Consider the following 17,658-nt stretch of genomic DNA (forward strand, 5'->3'; position numbering starts at 1 on the left):
TCGCTCGTGCAGACGCGCCCGGAGCCTGGGACCGGCTCCACCTGCCACCTTAGGCGGCTGCACCCGCGGAGACCGCCAGGCCTGCGCCTCCTCTCCCCCTCGCTGGGCACCCAGGGGGGCTGAGAATTCAGAGCGCCCCGCGTCTCCACGCGAGTCTGAGGAGTAGACAAAGTCACGATACCACCAGCCGAGCGAGAGCAGGGCGGGGAAGCTTCACACCGGTCCGACGTCTAGACCCTTGCTGTGATCTTATAAATAAGACAGGCATCTCACAAGGGAAACTGGAATCCAGAAAAAGTCAGTGGGCTGGCTGGTCACGCACGCCCCCAGACAAGTTCTGCCTCTGACCCCAAAGACCTCTGCACACTGGGTCTTGCTTCCCAGGGAGGGCCGTGGTGTGTGCTGCACGCGTGTAAGCGGACCTGCGCCCTGGGAGCGCCCTGTGCAGTGACTGGGCTCTCACAAGGCAGAGACACTCCAGGGGACCTGGGGGGCTGAGACCCAGCACAGGGAGGCCCCACCCTGGACGCGTGTCCCACACGCACGCGCCTCCAAGAGCACCCAGCTGTTGATAAACACGTGTTCCCCCTTAGTCACTGTGCAGTAACAGGGGAACTCCACAAGTGTTCTGTGGCTCTTGTTCCTGATTGTGAGTTAATTGTGCAAGTGCTTTAATTTGCTGGGGACAGAATTGACAGCTCAGCCCACACGCACCCCAACTTGCAACCTCTGTCCGTTTCCCGTGTCTCGGCTGTTCCAGTCAAGGTGGAGACTCCGGGCGGTAAACGGCGGGTGCTCTGCACTGGTCAGGCACACCCCTCGGCTGGCAGATGGGTCCCCTGGTCACTAAGCCCAACCTGAGCAGGCCATCGGTCACAAAGTGAGGTGACAACTGTGCGTTCTGCTGCAAAAAGAGAACAAAACCCCCACAAATTTCTACTAAATTATGTCAAAATTTTAAATCTTCATATAATACATCAAGCATGTTTTCAGAAATCCTTGATAAACTTTTACACTGTCAAAATATAAACTGCCTGAATTTACAACTTTAATTTTGCAACTTTTACCATTAAATGCTTGTAACTTCAACACTCAAATCTGACTTCCCTTAATCTACTATTTTGTTTAAATAACGGTATCAGTAACGACTTGCAAAACATAATTTAAAGAGCAAAAAGCCTGTCTTGAGTAACTTCATGGCAACGCCTTCTTTCTGTTCCCCGTGGTTTGCACGACGATTCTCAGCAGGCAAACCTGTCAGGAAAAGACACTGGCCCTGGCGTCCCATCCATGGATGCCTGCTGAGCTGCAGGGATACGGCAGGTGACCGCCAAGTGAAGTGCAATTTGCTCAAAACAGCCACAGACACAGCATCATCTTAACAGTTTTGCTCCTTTATTTCACGTAACCAGGAACCCTTCTGTGGCTCCAAGTACACACCCTTTTGCTCAAGCTTTGGGGTGACACGGGGCCATAGGAAGGCATGACTGGGGATGTGCCTTCCTTCACCGACCGAGAGACCCCCAGCACAGCGAGCTCGTGCACCCCAAACCCTCTAAAGGGGGCCACAGACGCACACTTCAGACAAAGTGCTGAAAGGTCTGGCACAATTATGGCTTGTAGGACTTCCCCAAGCAACAGGACAGTGTTAACACTGCAATTTAAGCCTCTGAATATGAACTCAATAGAAACAGTTAAAAAGCAAAAATTTGTGTTTGTAAAAACAAAACATAACTATTTTAAAACAGACTGCATGCACCAGTGAGTGAAAAGGCCATGCCACACCTTCAGGTTGATGAGTCATTAACACCAAAGTTAACCATACTACACTATTATCACAGGGAAACTGCGATTCAGTCAGTCCCATATTAAGACAAACTGAATAATCAGAGGCTGAAAATGCCCCCACAACCTCCCTGGCTTCCTCGGGGCCGAAGCCAGGATGTTCCCATCTGTGTGTCCTGTCCCGGGGGCCCCGGCCTGACTGCAGGTTCTGCAAGGGCCCAGCCATCGCCTGGGCTCACAGGAACCAGCGGCTCGGTCCTGCACTGAGGATTACTCTGGACACGGCGGACTCTTCTGAAGCCAGGATACCATTAAGCACCCTCAACTGGTAATTCTCAAAAACACACAGTGAGGCTTGCTGCCAGGTGCAACAAGTTTAAAATCTGACTTCACGTGACGTGACATTTTTTAAGTCAATTTTTAAAATGTTCAATACAGAAGTTTAAGAGATCAAGGAGGGACTGGAAAAAACGTCAGGTTAGAAGCTCCAGAGATGTATCGAGGAAGTTCTGTGCACGAACTCAGTCGTGTCCGATTCTTTGTGAGCCCAAGGACTGCAGCCCAGCAGGCTTCTGTCTGTGCAGTTTTCCAGGCAAGAATACTGGAGTGGGTTGCTATTTTCTACTCCAGGAAGTTCTATTCACTTCTATAACTAATGTCAAAATTCAGTAAATAGTTTCTCTACTGAGTTTGTTCAGTTCAGATCAGTCGCTCAGTCGTGTCCGACTCTTTGCGACCCCATGAATTGCAGCACGCCAGGCCTCTCTGTCCTGGAGAGGGCAATGGCACCCCACTCCAGTACTCTTGCCTGGAAAACCCCATGGACAGAGGAGCCTGGTAGGCTGTAGTCCATGGGGTCGCTAAGAGTCTGACGCGACTGAGCGACTTCACTTTCACTTTTCACTTTCATGCATTGGAGAAGGAAATGGCAGCCCACTCAGTTTTTGCCTGGAGAATCCCAGGGACAAGGGAGCCTGGTGGGCTGCCATCTATGGGGTCACACAGAGTCAGACACAACTGAAGTGACTTAGCAGCAGCAGGCCTCCCTGACCATCACCAACTCCCGGAGTTTGTAACTATCTGTAAAAACTTTATTTATCTGGATTCAAAACGTAATTTCATAATCTGTCAAAGTGTCACCTTTTGAACTTCTAAATATAAATACTTCCATATGAACAAATACTATTTTTTGAAATTTGAAAAGTATATTTCAGTTCAGTTGCTCAGTCGTGTCCAACTCTGCGGCCCCATGGATTGAAGCACACCAGGCCTCCCTGTCCATCACCAACTCCCGGAGCGTGCTCAAACTCATGTCCATCCAGCCATGTTTCAGTTAACTTGTTAAAATTATGGTAACCATGCACAAACCTTCTCAAACCCAAACCAGGAGCCACCAGCATCGTCCCTATTTGAGGGCTGTGCTTAGACAGGGGGCCCTCTGCTTAGCGGTCAGCCTCCAGCTGCAGCTCCAGACGGGACAGGACCCACGACCTCCCACACACAAGTCTGTTCACAGGGGAACAGCGTGCCTGCTCCAGTGGCCCTGAGAGCGCCCACCCAGGGCACCGAAGGGCACAAAGAGGGGCAGCACAGAGACAGTCAGCGTCTGTATTTGCCACAGAAACTGTTTACTTGTAACTGTCCTTCCTGAAAGCAACACCAGGGGCTCATCTAACCACCGCCTCCATGGACCCCCACGTCTCCAACTGGACGGAAGGCAGGTGGCCCCTCGTGTTCTGTCCAGTGGCCACACCCAGAGAGGCTACCACCAAGCAGACAGACCAGGGTGAGCGGGGTGGTGGGTCTGCCCAGGCGTGGGCGGCACTGCCCCTCGCTCAGACCCTGTCTCCAGGCAGACGGGGCATCTGATAGCTCACACCAGGCACGGGGGGCTGTGGACACATGGCCTCGGGAGGGCCCTGCACTGCTGTTTGTCCAGTTTAACTGGAGAGACCAGTGCCCCTCAGGCCCGGTGTGCGCCCAGGGCGTAGTAGGCTGCATCTGTCCTCACAGCGTGTCTGCGTGTGTGTGTTCCGGGGGCTGAGAAGACGCCTGTATGGACAGCAGGCTGCTCAGAGCCAGAGCAGAGCAGTCACTCCTCCTTGGGCCGCGCCCGCGCCCTCCGCTGCTCCCGTAAGCTCCGCAGGTCAGTCATCACCGCCAGGGTCTTGCGCACCCACAGAACCTGGAAAGAACCATGCGGACGTGGTCAGAACTGGACCTACGTCAGCGGAGGAGGACAGCGCGGGGAGCCTGTGAGGCACCTACCACGATGACCAGGGCGTTGAGCAGCAGAGGCGCAGAGAACACAAGGGAGATGAACATGCCCCTCGAGTCGAAATACTGGTGTTTGGAGAACAATCTGTTTTAAGACGGATTTACAGGTCACCTGCTGTCACAAACGGCATTCCTATCTCTCTCTCTAGATAGACTTTCTCTATCTCACAGTGTCTTAGCAAGCCCACCCCTCACTGGGGGCAGGACGGCCCCCCAGGACTGCCAGGACCCCCACTCCCACACACCGGGACCCCAGCAGGAGCCGCTGAGCACAGGAGGACAAGGTGGTCAGATTCACCACCGCAATGGGGACAGCTCACAGTCCCACGTCAGATGCGACCTTCCTGACCCTGCGGAGGGACGACCCCGGCCCCTCTGGAGGGCTGAGAGCAGCGGCCTACACCCAAGGCCTCCGGGGTGGGCAACGTGCGCAGGGCCTCCCGGGGGCAGGGGGCGGGGCAGCGTGGCCAAACCAGGCTGCCCTCCAGGGTCTCAGGGATGCCGGACACTCAGGCCAGACTGAGTCACGCAGCGCAGCTCTGGGTCACAGGGCACAGAGCCCTGCAGGGCGGGGCCCAGGCCACTGAGGGCTGGGCGGGAGGCGTGCGTCCTGATCAGAAACAGGAGGCAAAGTGGGGAGGAATGGGACCCGTGTGGGCAGAGGGCAGGCTCTGTACCCAACAGCAGGGCCTGGAGCAGCCGGGCTGGGGCTGTGACTGCTCGGAGCCCCGGGGTCAGGCCGAGGGCGCGACCTGGGTGGCATCATCCCCAGGGAGGGGCGGTGCTAGGGGTGCTGTGCTGCCCTCCCCGCCTGTATCAGCCTCCTGCCTGACCTGAGAAGGCAGAAGGAGAAGCTGCGACCCCCGAGGGGCAGAAGGCGGGGGAATGGATCTGCAAAGTGTCGGGGTCAGGGGAAGTGTGTTCCCTGGACAGGGACCCGGCCACCCAGGCGCGTGTGCAGGCAAGGACACGCAGGCAAGGAGGGAGCGGCTGGGGTCCTGGAAACCCGGGACCCAGCGTTTTCAGGACTGAGGACACCAAGTAAACCCTGGGCGGGCCACGAGCTCCCCATCACAGACGAGAGCGCTTCTGGACAGCGACCACCCCGTCTCACAGCTGAGGAGCCTGGGGTGGGGCAGGGCGGGGGTCTTTGTAAACAAGAGCTGCATGCCGCCTGAGGGTGCCTACAGCTGACAGGGGTGGCTTCAGACGCAGGCCGCGTGCCCAGGACCGCTCACCTCCAGTTCATCGCCGCCACTTCATTGATGTACTCGGCACAGTAGACCAAGGTCACTGAGGAGAAAGAACCCTGGGTGAGAAGTCAGAGGGCGGCCGACCACCGCAGCCTACACGTCCTTCGGAACCGACGCTTCAAACATAAGAACAAGGCCGTGCTACGCAGCTCGGGAGCCTGTCTGTCCAGCGCGTTCCTCACGAGGGCCCCTCACAGACGGGAGGAACGTCCTCCCTGGCCTGGCGCACTGCTTCTCATTGCGACGTGGGCCACCGGATAACATCCTGTCTGGATTTCCTGCCTTGCACACGGCCAACTGAAACATCACCTTTAATATGAGTTTTTGCATTTTGTTAAACTACAAGCAAAATCTTCGGTGTCTTCCCAACGGCTGCAAGATTAAGAGCCCAGCCTAGCCTCTGAGGCCCTGGCCCACCCTTCCTATCTGAACACATGTCTAGCTCGTCAACATCAGACACGTGCTTCTCTGACAACTGACCCAACGCCGACTCTGTCACCCTGGTACTCTCACGGGTGCCTTCGCCCCACGTGCCGGCCAGACACCTGTTCTTTGTCTCACCTAAAGAAAAAGAGATTTTTCTCTCTTTTTATGCCCCACACCGGGACTTCATTTTCTCTGTGAAATTCTTCTCAATGATTCCACACAACTCTGTCCCTTCTCTGAATCTCGATGGATCTTATATGCACAGACCTTATACTGTGGATCTTATATTTTTGCCCTGTGTGCACCTCCCAGAGCAAGCTGAGAGGCTAAGCTCACAGAGGGGGCCATGTACAGAGTCAGCGCCTCGGCAAATACAGCTCGTGTTTGTGTCACCAGTATTCAGCACCCTCCTGGAAGCACGGCAGGTACTTGAAAGACTCCTTTCAAGTCCAATATCCAAAATGAAGTTTATTTTTATAGGAACCAAAAGTGAAATATGGGAGTGGCCTGAAATCAGAGAGAGGAGGATGGGGAGACCTTACAAATGCTTTTACATATCATGAGGCTGCAGAGAGAACACCCACCCACCCCCAGATCACACATACATACACACACACCCCGATTACAGCAATCTGAACCCTGAGCCGCAGGACTGCTGATTCTACTCACCCAGGCACAGGAAGTGCCCCACCTGCAGCCTGTACCTCTGGGATGAGAAGCAGGTGAGCAGCAGGCAGAGCACGTGGAAGCCAGCCAGCCCCACGAGCCAGGGCTCCGTCCAGTCCGTCTGCTGGAGGACACACAGCAGAAACAAGTCAGGGTCTACTCGCACTGGGGCCAGGCTTCACATGCCGTCTTCTCTGCGCATGTCCAGAGAGCCCACCAGGCTTCACAGGACACGGGATCGGGAGGAGAAGGGAGGGGAAACATGCGCCCCCGCCCAGGGACTGTCGCTCATGTCCCTGGAGGACCGTCCACACATCACTGAGGGCTTCCCTGTTTGTCAAGCACAGCTTCAAGCTGGGAGAACCTCAGGACTTTCCATTCTGGGAGAGAAGACAGGGAAGCCTGGTTCTGGAATGCACCGGGTCCCCGCGGAGGTAAGGCTACAACTCCTATTTCCAGCTCCCTAGACCAGTGATTGGAGAAGGCAATGGCGCCCCACTCCAGTACCCTTGCCTGGAAAATCCCATGGACGGAGGAGCCTGGTAGGCTGCAGTCCATGGGGTCGCTAAGAGTCGGACACGACTGAGCGACTTCACTTTCACTTTTCACTTTTTCATGCATTGGAGAAGGAAATGGCAACCCACTCCAGTGTTCTTGCCTGGAGAATCCCAGGGACGGGGGAGCCTGGTGGGCTGCCGTCTGTGGGATCGCACAGAGTCGGACACGGCTGAAGTGACTTAGCAGCAGCAGACCAGTGATTAAAGCCTCGGAAAATCTGGGCTGCCCTCCATACAGCGCTAGACCTCAGGTCAGCTAAACTCTAGGGGTGGCTGGTCCGCACCCTTAAACTAGGACCCCCTCCCGGAGGCTCAGGTCCCCCGCGGGTAAGGGGCTGGAGGCGAGGCCCGCGCCTGCCGCTTGCCCACTGCGAGTCCTCGCATCCAAGCCCAGATCCGACCCCTTCCCTGCGCCTCGCAGCAACCTCGCCGATCTAGGGGCCCCGTCCCAGAACGTCCCGCCCCTAACCCGGGCCCTGCCCACCTGGGTCGCGCCCCCACCGGGCCCCACCCCTTATCCGAGCCCCGCCCCTTCCAGGCCCCGCCCCGGAACGCCCCGTCCGGCGCCGCGGGCGTCCTTGTTGGAAAATTACGAGCGGCCCTCTGCGCCAGCGGCCGAAGTGGTGGGTAAGGCCGCGAGTTACCGTGATCACGGCGGGGATGCTGACGGGGAACCTGCTGACGGAGAATGCGGATGGCATCGTCCCCAGAAAGGCCCAGCCTCACCACCACCTTTTCGTCTTCCCGCCCCGCCTGGATAGGACAAGGAAGTCCTTTAACGTCCTCTCGCGATATTTCCCACTTGTAGCGAGGCCTACTGTGCCTGGAAGTGGGAGGGAGGCCGGCCGGCAGGCAGGCATCCCACCATCTCGCGATATCTGTAGTGCCGTGTACCGGGTCCAAATCTCGCGGTATTCCGTGGCGTTACTGTTTTATGAGGGAGATAACAGGCAGACGCCGGGGTTTTCTCCATAGCGGCTGGGTGCGGGCTCTGGTTCTGTGGCGTGTGAGCGCGCAAAGTCGCGTCAGTGCTCCTACTCTGCCTCTGCGGACGGAACCCCTCTGTCCGGGGGTTCTTCAGGCAGGACCACCGGGGCGGTCGCCAGGCCCTCCTCCATGGGGTTTTCCCGACCCAGGGACCGAACCTGCGGCGCCTGCACTGCAGGCAGACGGTTTACCGCTGAGCCACCGTTCCTGGCAGCGGGAAGGACTGGGGGCGTCCCGCCTTCTCCCTACTCAACTCCCGGGGCTAGGCTTCGGAGTGGGTGTCGCTCAGTAGTGCTCTGGCCTCTGGGAGACAGAAGAATGACCCAGACCCTTGAGGACACAGGACGGTGATCCGAACCCCGGCTCGCAGAGGACAGTGACTTGGACCCTGGGGGACCAAAGGTCGGGAGAGAGTGACCTGCATAGTCTCAAAATGAACTTCCGTTTGGGTCCTTCTCTTAACTGGCTTCAGTCAAGCTTCACAGAAAGAGGTTGAGTGGTGGGGGCGTGAAAGTGAAAGTCGCTCAGTCGTGTTTGACTCTGCCACCCCTTTAACCAGCCTGCCAGGCTCCTCTGTCCATGGGGTTCTCCAGGCGAGAATACTGGGCAGCCATACCCTTCTCCAGGGGACCTTCCCGACCCAGGGATCGAACCCAGGTCTCCCGCATTGCAGGCCACAGTCTGAGCCACGAGGGAAGCAGAAAATCCTGTGTTGACCTATTAAGTGCTCCTCGACCACTCGGTGGGGTGGACGTTATGGACTCACTTTACAGTGAGAAAACAGAGAGTCAGAAAAGTAAATACCCTGCCCAGGGGGAGAGAGTTAGTGTGTGGGTGAGACTTGGCTGGTTCCATGGCACAGACTCTGCCATATGCCTGCCCCACCAGCCTCCTCCTGAGTGAGTGAATGAGTGAAGTCGCTCAGTCGTGTCCGACTCTGCGACCCCATGGACTGTAGCCTACCAGGCTCCTCCCTCCATGGGATTCTCCAGGCAAGAGTACTGGAGTGGGTTGCCATCTCCTTCTCCAGGGGATCTTCCCGACCCAGGGATCGAACCTGGGTCTCCCGCATTCCAGGCAGATGCTTTAACCTCTGAGCCACCAGGGAAGCCTCCTCCAGGGAAGCCTCCTCCAGGGAAACCTCCTCCAGGGAAGCCTCCTCCTGGGCTCCATCTAATGAGAAGCACTTCTCTAGATCAGTTCAGTTCAGTCGCTCAGTCATGTCCAACTCTGCGACTCCATGGACTGCAGCACGCCAGGCCTCACTGTCCATCACCTACTCCTGGAGTTTACCCAGACTCATGCCCATTGAGTTGGTGATGCCATCTGACCATCTCATCCTCTGTCCTCCCCTTCTTCTCCTGCCCTCAATCTTTCCCAACATCAGGGTGTTTTCAAATGAGTCAACTCTTCGAATCAGGTGGCCAAAGTATTGGAGTTTCAGCTTCAGCATAAGCCCTTCCAATGAACACCCAGGACTGATCTCCTCTAGGGTGGACTGGTTGGATCTCCTTGCAGTGCAAGGGACTCTCAAGAGTCTTCTCCAACACCACAGTTCAAAAGCATCAATTCCTCGGCACTCACCTTTCTTTATAGTCCAATTCTCACATCCATACATGACTACTGGAAAAACCATAGCCTTGACTAGATGGACCTTTGTTGACAAAGTAATGTCTCTGCTTTTTAATATGCTATCTAGGTTGGTCATAACTTTCCTTCCAAGGAGCAAGCGTCTTTTAATTTCATGGTTGCAATCACCCTCCCCAGAGTAGTGCCGTGGATTCAAAGCCTGATTCTCTTCCCAAATGTAACCTAGTCCCTGAATTCATTTCTCCAACAACTTTGCAGGCCAGTGATCTGACTTGAGATGACTGATGATCGGGTCTGAGGGCAGATCTGGCTCTTCTCTCAAGGTGGAGCTGGAGCTGTGGGGTGAGGGCCAGCAAGGCTGTGACTCTCCAGCCTCACGTGTGTCCATGTGAGGACTCTGTCAGGAGATGGGGCTCTAAGAATCTGCTGTCCTGCAGTGACCACTCTTTCTCTGATGCTGGATGTTTCATACTCAGTGTTTACTCCCCTGACTTGTCAGGGAGATGGGTTGGAAAAATCAAAGACTTCAAAGGCAGTATTTCTCCTTTCTAATGATGGCTTCTTATGCTAGGGCATAAAGATCAGGCTCTAGGCTTCCTGCCAATGCTGGCTTCAGCAGTGTCGCTTGAGAAAGGGAGAGGTAGCGTAACTGACAGTGTCTAAGGCAGGGCAGGTCTCGTGCCTTTAGCAGCTGCTGTTCATTCCTCCAATTCCTATGACAACCTGCCCCAGGAAGTGACTGGGTCAGCTCTCTGGTCTCCTGTCCCCTCAGGGCACTAGCTGCCTTTAGAGCAGCCACAGATGAGTTTCTCTAAGTCTAGAACCGGTGGAGAAGGCATGTGCGTGTCGACTGAAAAATAATGCACAGCCTGAAAGCTGAGAATGGTGTTTTATTTGGCAGACAAAACTGAGGACTTAAGCGCAGAATTCAACCTCAGAGGGCTCTGAGGGACTGGTCCCTAGAGGTGTGGGAGGAGCCAGGATATAGAGGTGTTTTTCCACAAAGGCCAGGTAGTCAGAACATCAAAAGATTGCTATTAATTAAAGAAAACCAGACATCGAAGTTTAGTGAATTTAGCCCCTTTCTACGAATGGGAAGACGGAAGAGTCTGGGCTCACTGACGTCATCCCTTTGATGTGCACTTCAGCTTCCTGGGCCCGGTGTCCTGGGCTCTCACCCTGAGTCTGCCTGGGCCCCTTCGGGTGTCCCGTGTCGCCCTTTCCTCCTGCTTCGGCTCATGCAGGGGAGGGGAGGGGAGGGTGGATGGCCAGTAGGGGTCAGGAGCCCAAGACCCCACTCAGGGCGTCCTCCTCACACCCAGCTTCCAGGGGCTGTTAGTGGCTTGTAAGTTACCACATTTGCACGTGCTCTGTTGAACTTTTCTTCAGTTACTGCTTTAAGATCTTGTCATTGCAAGAAGCAATGATTAGAGTTGCTAAATTTCAGTGAATTTTAAGAAATATAAGAATTTTCATAATGCATTATTTAATGTCACATGTCCCACTGGGGCTTCTCTGCAGAAGGGACCACCTGGCGTGTCAGCCTGTCCTTTCCTGATAGACATGGATCTTCCTAAAACCTCATTTCACTGCATTTTATTTTCCAAACCTCTGTCTATCTGACCACGTATGTGCTTGCATGTCGGTGTCCGTCTCTCTTGGTCTCTGTCTCCTTCAAGTGCCCATTTAGGCAGAATCTCCTTGCCGTCCCCCAGGAAAAGCAACAGTAGACTGGTGTGTTTTCAACCCCACAGTTGTCAGGAGACAACTGTGTCAGCAGAGATGTTTGGAAATAAAGGACATGGGTAAAATCATCGTGTGAGCTGAGACACTGACTTCCTTCCAGAGAAACTCTGCAGGCGGCGCTCACGGGCCTCTTCCTTCTCTTCAGCTGTCCCTGTGTGACACGTCCACTGCACAGGCCCACAGGTGAAGCCCTGTCCCTCTAAAGACACAGAACTTGCTACGTTCTTGGTCTTTGAATTAAACTTCCCCTTGGTCTTTGAATTAAACCAATTAATGTTTCATTGGTAAAAAGATAGAATTAAAAAGGAAATGCCACGTTCCTTTGCTCGTGAAGATGCTGCTCCAAGTCTGCTCAGTTCTGAACTGGCAGATACGTTGTCCTCCCTGGAGACTGCTAAAATGACAAGTGTCAAAAAACAAACACAGCAAAACCCTTATATGAAATGTAACAGTCCATAAGTCTACTCCAAATTGTGTATGATAGTTTAAGCAGTGTTTTTGTTAAGCAGTCTTGTTAATCATCTACTGTTTTCCAGTGGCTGATGTAGAGTGTTTTTACTTTTTTATCATGTGATATTTTATTTACAAAACGTTGAACATCAGTTCAGTTCAGTTCAGTTGCTCAGTCATGTCTGACTCTTTGCGACCCCATGAATCGCAGCACGCCAGGCCTCCCTGTCCACCACCAACTCCCGGAGTTCACCCAGACTCACGTCCATCCAGTCAGTGATGCCATCCAGCCATCTCCTCCTCTGTCGTCCCCTTCTCCTCCTGCCCCCAATCCTTCCCAGCATCAGACTCTTTTCCAATGAGTCAACTCTTCGCATGAGGTGGCCAAAGTACTGGAGTTTCAGCTTTAGTATCATTCTTTCCAAAGAAATCCTAGGGCTGATCTCCTTCAGAATGGACTGGTTGGATCTCCTTGCAGTCCAAGGGACTCTCAAGAGTCTTCTCCAACACCACAGTTCAAAAGCATCAATTCTTCGGCGCTCAGCCTTCTTCACAGTCCAACTTTCACATCTATACATGACCACAGGAAAAACCACAGCCTTAACTAGACGAACCTTTGTTGGCAAAGTAATGTCTCTGCTTTTGAATATGCTATCTAGGTTGGTCATAACTTTCCTTCCAAGGAGTAAGCGTCTTTTAATTTCATGGCTGCAGTCACCATCTGCAGTGATTTTGGAGCCCCCCAAAATAAAGTCTGACACTGTTTCCACTGTTTCCCCATCTATTTCCCATGAAGTGGTGGGACCAGATGCCATGATCTTCGTTTTCTGAATGTTGAGCTTTAAGCCAACTTGTTCACTCTCCTCTTTCACTTTCATCAAGAGGCTTTTGAGTTCCTCTTCACTTTCTGCCATAAGGGTGGTGTCATCTGCATATCTGAGGTTCTTGATATTTCTCCCAGCAATCTTGATTCCAGCTTGTGTTTCTTCCAGTCCAGCGTTTCTCATGATGTACTCTGCATAGAAGTTAAATAAGCAGGGTGACAATATACAGCCTTGACGTACTCCTTTTCCTATTTGGAACCAGTCTGTTGTTCCATGTCCAGTTCTAACTGTTGCTTCCCGACCTGCATATAGGTTTCTCAAGAGGCAGATCAGGCGGTCTGGTATTCCCATCTCTTTCAGAATTTTCCACAGTTTATTGTGATCCACACAGTCAAAGGCTTTGGTATAGTCAATAAAGCAGAAATAGATGGTTTTCTGGAACTCTCTTGCTTTTTCCATGATCCAGCGGATGTTGGCAATTTGATCTCTGGTTCCTCTGCCTTTTCTAAAACCAGCTTGAACATCTGGAAGTTCACGGTTCACATATTGCTGAAGCCTGGCTTGGAGAATTTTGAGCATTACTTTACTAATGTGTGAGATGAGTGCAATTGTGCGGTAGTTTGAGCATTCTTTGGCATTGCCTTTCTTTGGGATTGGATTGAAAGCTGACCTTTCCCAGTCCTGTGCCACTGCTGAGTTTCCCAAATTTGCTGGCATATTGAGTGCAGCACTTTGACAGCATCATCTTTCAGGATTTGGAATAGTTCAACTGGAATTCCATCACCTCCACTAGCTTTGTTCGTAGTGATGCTTTCTAAGGCCCACTTGACTTCACATTCCAGGATGTCTGGCTCTAGGTCAGTGATCACACCATCGTGATTATCTGGGTCGTGAAGATCTTTTTTGTACAGTTCTTCTGTGTATTCTTGCCATCTCTTCTTAATATCTTCTGCTTCTGTTAGGTCCATACCATTTCTGTCCTTTATCGAGCTCATCTTTGCATGAAATGTTCCCTTGGTATCTCTGATTTTCTTGAAGAGATCCCTAGTCTTTCCCATTCTGTTGTTTTCCTCTATTTCTTTGCATTGATCCTGAAGAAGGCTTTCTTATCTCTTCTTGCTATTCTTTGGAACTCTGCATTCAGATGTGTATATCTTTCCTTTTCTCCTTTGCTTTTCGCTTCTCTTCTTTTCACAGCTATTTGTAAGGGCTCCCCAGACAGCCATTTTGCTTTTTTGCATTTCTTTTCCATGGGAATGGTCTTGATCCCTGTCTCCTGTACAAATGTCACGAGCCTCATTCCATAGTTCATCAGGCACTCTATACAGCAACACCGTCAGTGCTCATCCATGGCTGAATGAGTCCAGAGCATGTAGTGTGTACACACAGTGGAATATTACTCAGCCGGGAAGAAGGCGCTCCTGCTGTTTGGACAACCTGGACGAACTGGAGACATTGTGTTAATGGAGTAAGCCATCACAGCACGAGTCCACTCATACGAGGAGATACTTAAGAGTCGTCAGAAGCATAGAATGGATGGTGGTGGTCTGGGACTAGGGGTTGGGGGGGCAGAGACGGAAGATCAAGGGTTAAATACCAGTTCTGCAGGTAAGTTGTGGAGACCCGCTGTGCAGCAGAAATCTGTACAAAGGGTGGATCTCAGTACTGTGGTCCTACCATGATTACATAAGAGCGTGAACCACCACCGCCGTGTACTTGAAATGCTCACTTCTGTGTCACTGATTCCATGACCGTCGGTGACTAAGCAGCTGAACTCCTTGAGCTGGCTGGTGTCAACTGGTGTAACCACTGTGGGAAACTGCCGTTTATCTTAGAATCTGGGTGTACGCACATCACAAAACTCAGCATTTCTACTACTGCTATACAGCCTACAGAAATGCGTGCGTAGGTGCCTGTGTTTTTGCCAGTTTTATTATAACTGACTCACATTGTAAAGAACTTCCCCGGTGCCTCAGACAGTAAAGCGTCTGCCTACAATGTGGGAGACCCGGGTTTGATCCCTGGGTTGGGAAGATCTCCTGGAGGAGGAAATGGCAACCCACTCCAGTACTCTTGCCTGAAAAATCCCAAGGACAGAGGAGCCTGGTGGGCTACAGTCCATGGGGTAGCAAAGAGTCGGACACGACTGAGCAACTTCACTCTCTACTTTTCTTTCTTTCATGTTGTAAAACCATCAATGAACAGGCCCCTCCAGCTCCGCGGGGTGAGGCTTCACGTTCCTCGGCCTGAAGCAGCACCAGGCCACGGCGATTGTGTGCGCATGTCTGGGCCCAGTCTCCTTATGAACAAGGACACGATTGTGCTGGATTAGGGCCCACCTGGCCCAGGGTCACCTCGCCTTGACTGGTCACATCGGCAGGGACCCCAGGCTCCAGCAGGCCCTCCCAAGGCCCCGTGCTGTGGCCTCGCACCGCATAAAAACTAATTTAGTTTTTATGATCCCCCATTTCATGTTGTAGCCATGCAAAGAAGGAGTCTTGTGCTGTTGTTTGAAGGAGACACGCGTCTTTTTTAATTCCGAGACAAGCGAAGGCTCACTAAAATGTAACTTGTTAACGCTAGTTTCTGTGCACATAACATGACTTCACTAAGCAGCTGTTGTGGAATGACCACCGCTTTTGAATATCAACTTACCCACAGCTGGTCCCTAACTGTTGACCACGTTCAGTTGCTTAACTGTGATCTGATTTGTTTCTTTGTAGACTTTGCTTAGTGTATGTCTCAGTCTCATCTTTGTGAAACAATAGGTGACTGGCTTGAAAACTCTTTATCCCAACGGTCTTTTGTAAAATTTACTAGCTAATGAGCATCAGGGACAAATGTTGAAGAGTCAGAACAGCAGGAGATCTGCAGTCCCTCCAGCTCCACCAGGGCTTTCTAACCGCCTCCCTCCCTCTGCCGTCCGACAGTGGCTCTTGGTTGCTTTCTCGACCGAGATCAACACTCCCCCTCCAGCTCCCGAAGCTTCCTCTCGTGTGGCTTCACTCCTGCTCCTCCCCTTCCTGTGTCTTTTGCTCCCCTCCTCACTAGTGCCTGTCCTCCTGCCCCGAGAGGACAGGAGCCCCCAGCCTGCTTCTTGGTTTGCAGTCACATTAAGCAAAACAGATAAATTCAACTTGCTTTATCTCTTACAGCAATGGTTCCCAACCCCCAGGCCGCATCAACAAACACCTGTCCATAGCCTGTTAGGAGCTGGATCCACAGCAGGAAATGAGCGGTGGCTACGTGAACAAGCGTTGTCTGTATTTATAGCCACTCTCCCTCGCTTGCGGATCCACCGGAGCCCCGCCTCCTGTCAGGCACTGGTGGCATTAGATATTCACAGGCGCACAGACCTGCGTGGACTGTGCGTGTGAGGGGTCCAGGCTGCCAGCTCCTTATGAGAAGCGCCCTGAAGCCATCCCCCCAACCCCCCACCCCCATCCATGGAAAAGCCACAAAACCAGTCCCTGGTGCCAAAAAGGCTGGGAACCGCTGCCTTAAAGCATCACATGCCAGAGCTGGGTGCGGTCAGGGCCCTGCGTGCGCTCAGGCCCGGCTCCGTCACCCTGCATCTGAGCCCGGGTGTGTTCCATGAGTTCAAGCCTCAGCTTCCTTTGCTGGGGAAAGGGGCAACAGTTTCCAGTGACACGTGTGTAAGAAGGGCTCGCACAGACGCGCTGCCTCATACGCCAGGAAGCCCCTGGCCCAGCCAGGCGCCCACCGCGCAGCCCCTCAGGAGCCCTGAGACCTTGGCGGGACGGCCAGCTATGCCTGGAGGCAGAGGGTGTGAAGGCGGAGAGGCCCTGGACCCCAGAACCTGGGCTTGAGGCGCCCACTCCTGTCGGCTGGCTCACTCGTAAGCCGATCACCACACATCACAGGGCGATTACTCTTGTGACACACTCAGCAGAAGGCCCTCCAGTCTGGCATTAGTAATTTCTTTTTTTTTTTTTTTTTTGGCATTAGTAATTTCAAAGTGAAGTGAAGTTGCTCAGTCGTGTCCAAGTCTGTGCAACACCATGGACTGTAGCCTACCAGGCTCTGATGAGCCTCTTAGTCCATGGAATTTTCCAGGCAAGAGTACTGGAGTGGGTTGCCATTTCCTTCTCCAAGGGATCTTCCCAACCCAGGGATCAAACCCGGGTCTCCTGCACTGCAGGCAGACGCTTTACCGTCTGAGCCACCAGGGAAGCCTTCAGTAATTTCAGAGGCAACAACAAAATTGTATAAAGAGCACGTAACACAAAGGAATCGGAGAAGGCAGTGGCACCCCACTCCAGTATTCTTGCCTGGAAAATCCCATGGACGGAGGAGCCTGGTAGGCTGCAGTCCATGGGGTCGCTAGGAGTCAGACATGACTGAGCGACTTCACTTTCACTTTTCACTTTCATGCATTGGAGAAGGAAATGGCAACCCACTCCAGTGTTCTTGCCTGGAGAATCCCAGGGACGGTGAGCCTGGTGGGCTGCCGTCTATGGGGTTGCACAGAGTCGGACACGACTGAAGCGACTTAGCAGCAGCAACAGCAACACAAAGGAATAAAGGATTTCCCTTTGATCGTCTGTTTTCTTTTCAACTTAGCCATCTTTTTTTCACTTTAACTATTCCTGTCTTAATAATATCAGGAGTGAACCAGGCCTGTTCATTACTCACAGTGATGTCAGGATCCCTGAGCATCACCAGGGATCTTTGCTGAAACCTGGAAAGGAGACTATGTATTACCGAGTGTGACCACTAGGTGGACACCTGCCCACTTTCCTCTTGCTCCTGCAGGTCTGTATTCAGTTCAGTTCAGTTCAGTTGTCTCTCAGTGCCCCCATGGACTGCAGCACGCCATGCCTCCCTGTCCATCACCAACTCCCAGAGTTTGCTCAAACTCATGTCCATCGAGTCGGTGATGCAATCCAACCATCTCACCCTCTGTCGTCCCCTTCTCCCACCTTCAGTCTTTCCCAGCATCCGGGTCTTTTCCAATGAGTTCTTCGCATCAGGTGTCCAAAGTTTTGGAGTTCAGCTTCAGCATCAGTCCTTCCAATGAATATTCAGGACTGATTTCCTTTAGGATGGACTGGTTGGATCTCATTGCAGTCCAAG

General features: G+C 52.9%; 1 protein-coding gene and 1 non-coding gene across 3 annotated transcripts; both read right to left on the minus strand.

Moving 5' to 3' along the window:
- Window positions 1-1,373: 1,373 nt before the first annotated feature.
- On the minus strand, window positions 1,374-7,790 carry TMEM18 (transmembrane protein 18). 2 transcript variants are annotated; one of them, XM_070374963.1, is made up of 5 exons: window positions 7,609-7,790; window positions 6,411-6,528; window positions 5,301-5,355; window positions 4,054-4,147; window positions 1,374-3,970 (listed from the first exon to the last, which is right to left on the minus strand). In XM_070374963.1, exons 1-5 carry the CDS (start codon window positions 7,663-7,665, stop codon window positions 3,878-3,880), a joined length of 417 nt encoding a protein of 138 aa, XP_070231064.1. In that variant the 5' UTR covers window positions 7,666-7,790; the 3' UTR covers window positions 1,374-3,877. The 2 variants fall into 2 exon arrangements, with proteins under 2 accessions (XP_070231064.1, XP_005889428.1); XM_005889366.3 differs by having other exon boundaries at window positions 6,411-6,531; window positions 7,609-7,776.
- Window positions 7,791-8,987: 1,197 nt separating this feature from the next.
- Window positions 8,988-9,059, minus strand: TRNAS-GGA (transfer RNA serine (anticodon GGA)). Its single transcript has one exon. It is a non-coding gene; the product is annotated as a tRNA-Ser (tRNA).
- Window positions 9,060-17,658: the final 8,599 nt, after the last annotated feature.

Source organism: Bos mutus, chromosome 8 (genome assembly GCF_027580195.1).
Source record: "Bos mutus isolate GX-2022 chromosome 8, NWIPB_WYAK_1.1, whole genome shotgun sequence".
NCBI classification, from domain to species: domain Eukaryota; kingdom Metazoa; phylum Chordata; class Mammalia; order Artiodactyla; family Bovidae; genus Bos; species Bos mutus.